Source organism: Salmo salar, chromosome 09 (genome assembly GCF_965601325.2).
Source record: "Salmo salar chromosome 09, fSalSal1, whole genome shotgun sequence".
Taxonomy (NCBI): domain Eukaryota; kingdom Metazoa; phylum Chordata; class Actinopteri; order Salmoniformes; family Salmonidae; genus Salmo; species Salmo salar.
This window is the reverse complement of record NC_138299.1, coordinates 134,440,403-134,451,370: the sequence shown is the minus strand read 5'-3', so window position 1 is coordinate 134,451,370 and position 10,968 is coordinate 134,440,403. Positions and strand designations below refer to the sequence as shown.

The window sequence follows — 10,968 nt, the reverse complement described above, 5'->3', positions numbered from 1 at the left end:
AGTCAAAACTGTAACTAGGCCACTCAGAAACATTCCATATTGTCTTGGTAAACAACTCCAGTGTACAGAATACTTGGTTTGTATTTTAGGTTATTATCCTGCCGAATGGTGAAATTGTCTCCCAGTGTCTGTTGGAAAGCAGACTGAACCAGGTTTTCCTCTAGGATTTTGCCTGTGCTTAGCTCTGTTCCGTTTCTTTTTATCCTAAAAAACTCTAGTCCTTTCCAATGACAAACATACCCATAACATGATGCAGCCACCATCATGCTTGAAAATATTAAGAGTGGTACTCAGTGATGTATTGTGTTGGATTTGCTGTAATTCAGGACAAAAAGTTCATTTCTTTGACACATTTTTTTGCAGTTTTACTTTAGTGCCTTATTGCAATCAGGATGCATGTTTTGGAATATTTTGTATTCTGTACAGGCTTCCTTCTTTTCACTTGGTCATGTAGGTTAGTATTGTGGAGTAACTACAATGTTGTTGATCCATCCTCAGTTCTATCACAGCCATTAAACTCTGTAATTGTTTTAAAGTCACCATTGCCCTCATGGTGAAATCCCTGAGCGGTTTCTTTCCTCTACGGAATCTGAGTTAGGAAGGATGCCTGTATCTTTGTAGTGACTGTGTGTATTGATACACCATCCAAATTGTAATTAATAACTTCACCATTCCCAAAGAGATATTCAGTGTCTGCTTTTTTTTTTTACCCATTTACCAATAGGTGACCTTCTTTGCTAGGCATTGGAAAACCTCCCTTGTCTTGGTGGTTGAATCTGTGTTTGAAATTCACTGCTCGACTGAGGGACCTTACAGATATGTGTGGGGTACAGAGATGAGGTAGTTATTCAAAAATCATGTTAAACACTAGTCCATGCAGCTTATGTGACTTGTTAACCAAATGTGTACTTCTGAACGTATTTAGGCTTGCTGGAACACGGGTTGAATACGTATTGACTCAAAACATTTCAGCTTTTCATTTCTTATTAATTTGTAAAAAACAGAATTCCACTTTGACATTATGGGGTATTGTGTGTAGGCCAGTGACACAAAATCTAAATGTAATAATTGTTTAATTCAGGCTGTAACACAACAAAATGGGGAAAAAAGTCAAGGGGTGTGAATACTTTCTGAAGGCAATGTAACACTTAGATGCTTAACCCTTACCACCAATACAAAAATTAAGCAACTTGACAACATTTTAGACCCAATTATTACAGTTGAAAGCGCAATTCACTCTCCATGGGTAGTGCTACTCCTTTCCGCCTATTAAAAATTGTTCAACATCTTTCAAAGTGCTTCATTGCAGTAGAATAATTAGTTCTAACATTGTCTATAGTACCTAGAAATCCATTCATAACTAGTACACATGCAATTTAGGTAGAATTTCACAGAAGAATAATTCATAGGTGGAAGGTTCCTCATTCAAGGCCCTCAGAGGGATTGCATCTTCTCATGAAGGCCGTGTTGTTGCCCGAGCATACTGGCTGTGTCTAAAAGCAGTCCTGTGGATAGTATCCAGGGGGTTGGCTGGCTCCTGCTCTGCTCCAGGATAACCTGGAGGGTAACTCCCTCTTTCTGACTCATCCTGCTGCTGGAACATGAGGCATCTAGTACTGAGAAACCCTCCCCCTACTACCGTCAGAGAGAAGGAGATCCATCCTATGTACAGAGCAGCTCCCCAGTCTCTCCTCAGCACCACAGCGCCCTCCAGTGGCTCATTAGTGTGGTGGCAGGTCCAAGCAACAGGGACAAGCAGCAGTATTCCAGACAACACAAACACCACACCAGAGACAACTTTCACCTGATTCCTCTTCGGAAACCACACCTCTCCAATAATACTGATGACCACAGCAAAAGCTCCAGCACCTATAGAAGCCATGATCAAGCTTCTCCATGTTTGGAAGTTTCCAGAGAGGGATAACAAAGACTGGTAGAAGGAGCAGTGGAGGCTACCGTCATGGTTCAGGTCCCAGTGGTCCCATTCCAGCCACACCCCATCCCAGTATGCTGGCAGCGTGGCTGTGGAGTTGTCCAGAGTGCCGCTGACTTTCCACAGGGGCAGGCAGCGGGTGAGGATGGCGCACAGCCAGCCTGTAATGCCCAGGCCCAATGCCGCTAGCTCCAACTGCCGCTTCATGACTGAGCTGAGCTTAGCTCCTCACAGGAAGAGGCCTAACAGCAGGGTTTAACCAGCTGCAGGCACAGCAGGGTGGGGTGTCTGTGTGAATGTGTGCTTGTGTGTGTGTCTAGCCTGTGTGATTTGAAACCACTCCTCCCGAATTCCTGAAAAGGGCGTGGGGCAGCAGTGCAGCTCTACAGCTGGGGAATAAAGGGGATTCCTTCTGTTTACTGTGCCATGGTTTCACAACAATCCCTCTTTTTTAGTTTCACCACAGCCCCTAAAACAAAGATGCCACTGTGTCTTCTGTTGACTTCAGCCTCTGACTTTGTGATCTTGTAGGAAATAAGCATTGTGTGCCTCACCGTGTACAGCATCTAGTCTTTCACACTTAATTCTGAATGTTCAATATTCTCCCTTCTAATCAGGTTTGATACACCTTTTTCCAATAAGATAAATAAAAAAGATGCAACAAAAGTAATTTAGAATCAAAATGTTTATTTCTATTCGGTTCAAATCGCAAATCATTCAAAAAACCTGATTTGCTCCCCTCTAAAATGCTGCATCGATTTTCTTTTAATGCAGATTCTAGTCACAAAATAAAATGTGAAAAACATGTTACAAAAACACATTACAAGTAATAACCACAGTTTAATAGAATGTAAAAAATGAAATGATGTGAATTACAACACAGGGATGTAAAAACAATCAGGTTCATTCAGTGGACGTACTTGTACTGTCAATAACAGTAACCTGTTGATTTTCAGTGATCATATTTAAATAACAGATATTTACTCAACAAACATCTTTCATGGTGATAGTGAACATTTGAATATCTACAATTACCTAAGCCAGACTTATTTTGTAACAATAATTAACTAATATTATCTTATTTTTAATAACTTCCACCAAAGCTTGTATCAAATAGTTCCAGGGCAATTCTAAAGGCATCAAAGTCAGACAATACACTGAACGACCAGACATGTTCAAAATTACAGTGTTCTGATGGAAAAACATGCTGTGACATGTCTTTTCAGAGTGCCAACACCTACCAACATGATTTACCTGAAGTTAACAGGCAAATAAAGCACTCCCCTCTCACACATAGTTCTTTATGGTGTAGCTGCTGTGAGTGTGAGTGGGCATCCTAGCCAGGGTGTACCTATTGCTGGAACCATGCTTGCCCTCTCTCCCCCCTGGAGGACATCTGGTACACAGCACCCCTCCTCCACAGAACAGGAACCCAGAGGTCACCCAGCCCACATAGATGGCCGCCCCCATCTCCTTCAGCACCTCAGGGACCCGCGGGTTATAGAAGTCCCTAATGATAGACTGGGCTGTCCAGGACACAGCCACTATGGTGCTTAACCCAGCCAGGGTGAAGGTGACCCCTGCGGCCTGCACCATGCAGGCTTTGACCCTGGGATGGCTCAGGCAGTTGGTACACCTAGCCCCCAGGAGGAAGACGAGGAACGCCAGGCAGCCCAGTACCATGCTGATGACAATGAGGCCCCGGGCCGCCTGGAGGTCAGGGGACAGGTCTAGAAGAGCGTCGTAGATCTTACACTGCATCTGTCCCGTGGTTTCAGACACACAGGTCATCCACAGGCCCTCCCAGAACACCTGCATGACCACCAGGTGGGTGCCGATGAACGCTGTGACCTTCCACATGGGCAGGGCGCAGATCAGGATGGTGCCTGCCAGGCCCACCATGGACAAGGTGATGCCCAGCTCCTCCACAGCCATGGGGGGGGGGGGGGGGGGGGGGCTACAGCTTGCACAGAACTGGGGATAAAAGAAAGGGAAAAATATGCTCAACATGGCTGTTTGCTCTTTTATCGCTGTGATTACAACCTAGCAATTACCACACTTTTTTTTTTACAAAGACAACAATGAAAAATGTTTTGGTCATTTAGCAGACGCTCTTATCTAGATCTACTTACACTACTGATTCCATACATTTTCGTACTGCTCTACCATGGGAATCGAACCCAAAACCCTGGCAATACAAGCTGCAATACAAGATACCGCTTGTTCCATAGTCAATAAGTCCATGAATTCCCAATTGTCCATGCTGAAGCACTGCGGTTTATGCACTTTGTCTGTTTGACTGAAAGGAACGCCAATGCAATGATGCATTGTGTGGTTCTAGGTTGTACATTGTCCACCCTACAGTTCTTCCTAACAGGCACACTACAGGACAGAGATGAGTAGGGATGTTGCTGTTTGGGGAGTAGAGGCCAATCAGCTTGTATAAGGCAGAAACCGTTCATTTCACCCCTGTTTGTGGTCTATCACACTTTTAGATCTCACATCAATACCCTTTTAAGAAATTCATTTTAAAATGAATAAACTCTTTAATTGGAATAATACTGTAATGGCTGTCGTCGGAAGGGGTGGACCAAAGCGCAGCGTGGTAAGTGTTCATGATTATTTATTAAACAATGAAACACTAGAACAAAGAAACAAAACAAAAAGCCAAACAGTTCCGTCAGGTAACGAATACAAAACAGAAAACAACTACCCACAAACACAGGTGGGAAAAGGGCTGCCTAAGTATGATTCCCAATCAGAGACAACAATAGACAGCTGCCTCTCATTGGAAACCATACTCAGCCAAAGCAAAGAAATAGAATGCATAGAATGTCCACCCCACATCACACCCTCACCTAACCAAAAATATAAATAAAACGTCTCTCTCTGGTCAGGGCGTGACGGTGCGGACTCCCGGCCCCAAACCTGAACCTATAGGGGAGGGTCCGGGTGGGCATCTACGCTGATCCCTCCGCTTTTGTGTAACCGGACCGTGGATCGTCGCCGGAGGAACCGGACCGTGGATCATCGCCAGAGGCTCCGAACTGGGGACCGTCGCTGGAGGCTCCGGACTGAAAACCGTCGCTGGAGGCTCCGGACTGAAGACAGTCGCTGAAGGCTCCGTGCCATGGATCGTCGCTACAGGCTCCGCGCCATGGATCATCACTGGAGGCTTCGTGCCATGGATCATCACTGGAGGCTCCAGGCCATGGATCATCACTGGAGGCTTCGTGCCATGGATCATCCCTACAGGCTCTGTGCCATGGATCATCCCTACAGGCTCTGTGCCATGGATCATCACTGGAGGCTTCGTGCCATGGATCATCCCTACAGGCTCCGGGCCATGGATCATCACTGGAGGCTTCGTGCCATGGATTATCCCTGGAGGCTCTGGACCATGGATTATCCCTGGAGGCTTTGTGCCATGGATCATCACTACAGGCTCTGGGCCATGGATCATCACTGGAGGCTTCGGACCATGGATCATCACTGGAGGCTTCGTGCCATGGATTATCCCTGGAGGCTCCGGACCATGGATTATCCCTGGAGGCTTTGTGCCATGGATCATCACTACAGGCTCTGGGCCATGGATCATCACTGGAGGCTTCGGACCATGGATCATCACTGGAGGCTTCGGACGTGGAGCCGGAACAGGTCTCACCGAACTGAGGAGACGCACTGGAGACCGGGTGCGCGGAGCTGGCACAGGATATACTGGGCCGTGGAGGTGCACAGGAGGTCTGGAGTGTAGGGCTGGCACAACCCATCCTGGCTGGATGCTCACTTTAGCCCGGCAAGTGCGGGGCGCTGGCACAGGACGAACTGGGCTGTGAAGGCGCACTGGCGACACAGTGCGTAGAGCTGGCGCATGATATCCTGGGCCGAGGAGACACACTGGAGACCAGGAGCGCTGAGCCGGCACAATCCATCCTGGCTGAATGCCCAGCAAATGCAGGGAGCCGGCATCGAGCGCACCGGGCTGTGAATGCGCACCGGTGATACGGTGCGCATCACCGCATAACACGGTGCCCGACTGGTCACATGCTCCCCACGGTAAGCACGAGGAGTTGGCTCAGGTCTCCACCCTGACTCTGCCAATCTCCCCGTGTGGGGGCTGCCTCTCGGGCTTCCGTTGTTGCCGTGACTCCCGGTCTCGTCGCCGTTCCTCTCTCGCTGCCTCCACCTGCTTCCCCGGCAGGCTTTTGTATCTCTCCAATACTTGCTCCCAAGTTCAGTCTATTCTTTCTTCCAACTCCTCCAGAGACCAGGATGCCATCTCCTCCCGGGCACGCTGCTTGATCAAGTTGTGGTGGGTAGTTCTGTACTGGCTGTCGTCGGAAGGGGTGGACCAAAGCGCAGCGTGGTAAGTGTTCATGATTATTTATTAAACAATGAAACACTAGAACAAAGAAACAAAACGAAAAGCCAAACACTTCCGTCAGGTAACAAATACAAAACAGAAAACAACTACCCACAAACACAGGTGGGAAAAAGGCTGCCTAAGTATGATTCCCAATCAGAGACAACGATAGACAGCTGCCTCTGATTGGAAACCATACTCGGCCAAAACAAAGAAATAGAATGCATAGAATGCCCACATCACACCCTGACCTAACCAAAAAGAGAAATAAAACGGCTCTCTCAGGTCAGGGTGTGACAAATACTGTATCTCTGACACTTATAACCTGCCCTGTCTGAATTATGCTTTGGCTTTGCCCGGTTCCATTAGCCAATGTCTTGCCAACTGCAGTAAACAAGGGGTTGTTCCCTATTGGACATGAAGGGAGGGATGGTCCATTGATAGATAACCTTTTATGAAGAATCTTTGCCACTTCACATGAAAACTCCAGTAGTGGATAATCTATTTTACAGTGGAACTTGGGGTACTACCATAATGATTATTGGAGATAGACTTGCTACAATATGTTCTGTTTACAATTTTCTCCTCTAGCCACTCCGTCACCACACATTTAGATATTGTTCTGACATGCTTTGTTTTGCTTCTCACTTCGCTGGTAAAATTACATTGAAAATCTACTAAACCAGAATAGTTTTATTAGTGAATTCCCAGAATTGATTATTCAACAGTGAGCCTGCAACGGACTATACAAGGTCAGTGATTCAGTCAGCACAACATTGAGATGTGATGTATCTCGTTAACTTGACATGAGCTTGACTTTACTAAATAAAGTGATATACAAAACAAATTAAATGTATTAATTTCCATGACTGAGCAGATCTTTCCATCAGTGTTCCTATTAGATAAACATCACAGGATTTTTACAATGGTATTTTCTATTTTTATTTCACCTTTATTTAACCAGGTAGTCCAGTTGAGAACAAGTTCTCATTTACAACTGCGACCTGGCAAAGATAAAGCAAAGCAGTGGGACATAAACAACACAGAGTTACACATGGGATAAACAAGCGTACAGTCAATAACACAATAGAAACATCTATATACAGTGTGTGCAAATGTAGTAAGATTAGAGAGGTAGGGCAATAAATAGTCCATAGTGGCGAAATAATTACAATTTAGCAATTAAACACTGGAGTGATAGATGTGCAGAAGATGAATGTGCAAGTAGAGATACTGGGGTGCAAAGGAGCAAAACAAATAATAACAATATGGGGATGAGGTAGTTGGGTGGGCTATTTACAGATGGGCTATGTACAGGTGCAATGATCGGTAAGCTGCTCTGACAGCTGATGCTTAAAGTTAGTGAGGGAGGTAGGTAGCATTGTTAGGAGCTTTGTCATAGTTTTTGTTATGTGGGTGGCAGACAATTTCTTCATAATAGAACTATGCAGGGAGAGGGCATGAGTATATACCACTAGATAGCAGTAGTGTGTCATCCGTGTATTTGATGGAGGGACATGACTGAGGTGTTGCACTATATTGCAGGTTTCTTTGAATAGAATGAGAACAAGAAGCAGTGAATCAGTCATTCAGATTGAAACAATTATGCTAAAGTTGATACTGAGCGGAATATGAGGATCATTTCATCATTCAATCTTACTGAATATTAATGAACTGTCTTTGTAACACAACTGAATATAACATGACAATCAATGATTTGATATTAAACTTTATCTTAACTCAATAACAAAACACCTAAGGCTAAGATAATTTAATGATGAGACATTTTCTGCTTGAGAACGGCATAACTCGAACCCCCCTCTCTCCCAGATTGACAGATCTGATAGCATGGGAACATGACACTTTTTTCTCACAGCTTAGTGTGAACCGACTCAACTCACTCCAGTCTTTTTATAAACTCAACCATAATTGTTTATTTTATTGATTTAGATGTTAAGAGTGGATTGATTGCCCCTTTACAATAATAACTGTCACAATAAACATACAGTAAACCCAATGTCTGGATTCCTTCAATTGTATATGTTGGTCAAAAAACACATTGAATCAAATCAAACTTTATTTCTCACATGCGCCGAATACAGCTAGTGTAGACTTTTCCGTAAAATGCTTACAAGCCCTTAACCAACAGTGCAGTTCAAGAAAGAGTTAACAAAATAGTTAACAAATAAACTAAAGTAAAAAATAAATAAAAATGAACACAATAAAATAACAATAACGAGGCTATATACAGGGGGTACCGGTACCTAGTCAATGTGCGGAGGTACAGGCTAGTCGATGTAATTTGTACATGGAGGTAGGGGTGAAATGACTATGCATAGATAATAAACAGCAGTGTACAAAACAAATGGGGGGGGGGGGGGGGTCAATGTAAATAGTCCAGTGGTCAATTGATTAATTGTTTAGCAGTCTTATGGCTTGGGGGTAGAAGCTGTCTGACTTGGCGCACCGGTACCACTTGCCGTGAGGTAGCAGAGAAAACAGTCTGACTTGGGTGACTGGAGTCTCTGACAGTTTTTTGGGCCTTCCTCTGACACCGCCTAGTATATACAGTGGGGGGAAAAAGTATTTGATCCCCTGCTGATTTTGTACGTTTGCTCACTGACAAAGAAAGGATCAGTCTATAATTTTAATGGAAGGTTTATTTGAACAGTGAGAGACAGAATAACAACAAAAATATCCAGAAAAACGCATGTCAGAAATGTTATAAATTGATTTGCATTTTAATGAGGGAAATAAGTATTTGACCCCCTCTCAATCAGAAAGATTTCTGGCTCCCAGGTGTCTTTTATACAGGTAACGAGCTGAGATTAGGAGCACACTCTTAAAGGGAGTGCTCCTAACCGCAGCTTGTTACCTGTAAAAAAGACACCTGTCCACAGAAACAATCAATCAATCAGATTCCAAACTCTCCACCATGGCCACGACCAAAGAGCTCTCCAAGGATGTCAGGGACAAGATTGTAGACCTACACAAGGCTGGAATGGGCTACAAGACCATCGCCAAGCAGCCTGGTGAGAAGGTGACAACAGTTGGTGCGATTATTTGCAAATGGAAGAAACACGAAAGAACTGTCAATATCCCTCGGCCTGGGGCTCCATGCAAGATCTCACCTCGTGGAGTTGCAATGATCATGAGAACGGTGAGGAATCAGCCCAGAACTACACGGGAGGATCTTGTCAATGATCTCAAGGCAGCTGGGACCATAGTCACCAAGAAAACAATTGGTAACACACTACGCCGTGAAGGACTGAAATCCTGCAGCGCCCGCAAGGTCCCCCTGCTCAAGACTACATATACATGCCCGTCTGAAGTTTGCCAATGAACATCTGAATGACTCAGAGGACAACTGGTGAAAGTGTTGTGGTCAGATGAGACCAAAATGGAGCTCTTTGACATCAACTCAACTCACCGTGTTTGGAGGAGGAGGAATGCTGCCTATGACCCCAAGAACACCATCTCCACCGTCAAACATGGAGGTGGAAACATAATGCTTTGGGGGTGTTTTTCTGCTAAGGGGACAGGACAACTTCACCGCATCAAAGGGACGATGGACGGGGCCATGTACCGTCATATCTTGGGTGAGAACCTCCTTCCCTCAGCCAGGGCATTGAAAATGGGTCGTGGATGGGTATTCCAGCATGACAATGACCCAAAACACACGGCCAAGGCAACAAAGGAGTAGCTCAAGAAGAAGCACATTAAGGTCCTGGAGTGGCCTAGCCAGTCTCCAGACCTTAATCCCATAGAAAATCTGTGGAGGGAGCTGAAGGTTCGAGTTGCCAAACGTCAGCCTCGAAACCTTAATGATTTGGAGAAGATCTGCAAAGAGGAGTGGGACAAAATCCCTCCTGAGATGTACGCAAACCTGGTGGCCAACTACAAGAAACATCTGACCTCTGTGATTGCCAACAAGGGTTTTGCCACCAAGTACTAAGTCATGTTTTGCAGAGCGGTCAAATACTTATTTCCCTCATTAAAATGCAAATCATCTTATAACATTTTTGACATGCATTTTTCTGGATTTTTTGGTTGTTATTCTGTCTCTCACTGTTCAAATAAACCTACTATTAAAATTATAGACTGATCATTTCTTTGTAAGTGGGCAAACGTACAAAATCAGCAGGGGATCAAATACTTTTTTCCCCCACTGTACAGTTGAAGTCGGAAGTTTACATACACTTAGGCTGGAGTCATTAAAACTAGTTTTTCAACCACTCCATGGGTAGGTGGGACGTCACCGTCCCACTCTATTCAACAGCCAGTGGAACAGCGTGGCGCGAAATACAAAAACCTAAAAAATGCAATAATTTCAATTTTTCAAACATACGACTATTTTACACCATTTTAAAGATAAGACTCTCGTTAATCTAACCACATTGTCCAATTTCAAAAAGGCTTTATAGCGAAAGCAAAACATTAGATTATGTTAGGAGAGTACATAGCCCAAAATAATCACACAACCATTTTCCAAGCAAGCATTTATGTCACAGAAACCCAAAACACAGCTAAATGAAGCACTAACCTTTGATGATCTTCATCAGATGACACTCCTAGGACATTATGTTATACAATACATGCATGTTTTGTTCAATCAAGTTCATATTTATATAAAAAAAACTGCTTTTTACATTGGCATGTGATGTACAGAAAA

At 44.4% G+C, this 10,968-nt stretch overlaps 2 protein-coding genes across 2 annotated transcripts; both read right to left on the bottom strand.

Annotated features, from left to right (window-relative positions):
• Positions 1–1,056: 1,056 nt before the first annotated feature.
• Positions 1,057–2,226, bottom strand: LOC106612920 (claudin-4). The gene has a single exon (XM_014214583.3). The coding sequence runs from the start codon at positions 2,138–2,140 to the stop codon at positions 1,454–1,456; it is 687 nt and encodes a 228-aa protein (XP_014070058.1). The 5' UTR covers positions 2,141–2,226; the 3' UTR covers positions 1,057–1,453.
• A 410-nt stretch (positions 2,227–2,636) lies between these two features.
• Positions 2,637–3,879, bottom strand: LOC106597394 (claudin-4-like). Its single transcript, XM_014188587.3, has one exon. It carries the CDS (start codon positions 3,866–3,868, stop codon positions 3,221–3,223), a length of 648 nt encoding a protein of 215 aa, XP_014044062.2. The 5' UTR covers positions 3,869–3,879; the 3' UTR covers positions 2,637–3,220.
• Positions 3,880–10,968: the final 7,089 nt, after the last annotated feature.

Excerpts from the sequence above, each read along its gene's own strand:
- LOC106612920 (XM_014214583.3), bottom strand. The coding sequence starts at position 2,140 with ATGAAGCGGCAGTTGGAGCTAGCGGCATTGGGCCTGGGCATTACAGGC.
- LOC106597394 (XM_014188587.3), bottom strand. The coding sequence starts at position 3,868 with ATGGCTGTGGAGGAGCTGGGCATCACCTTGTCCATGGTGGGCCTGGCA.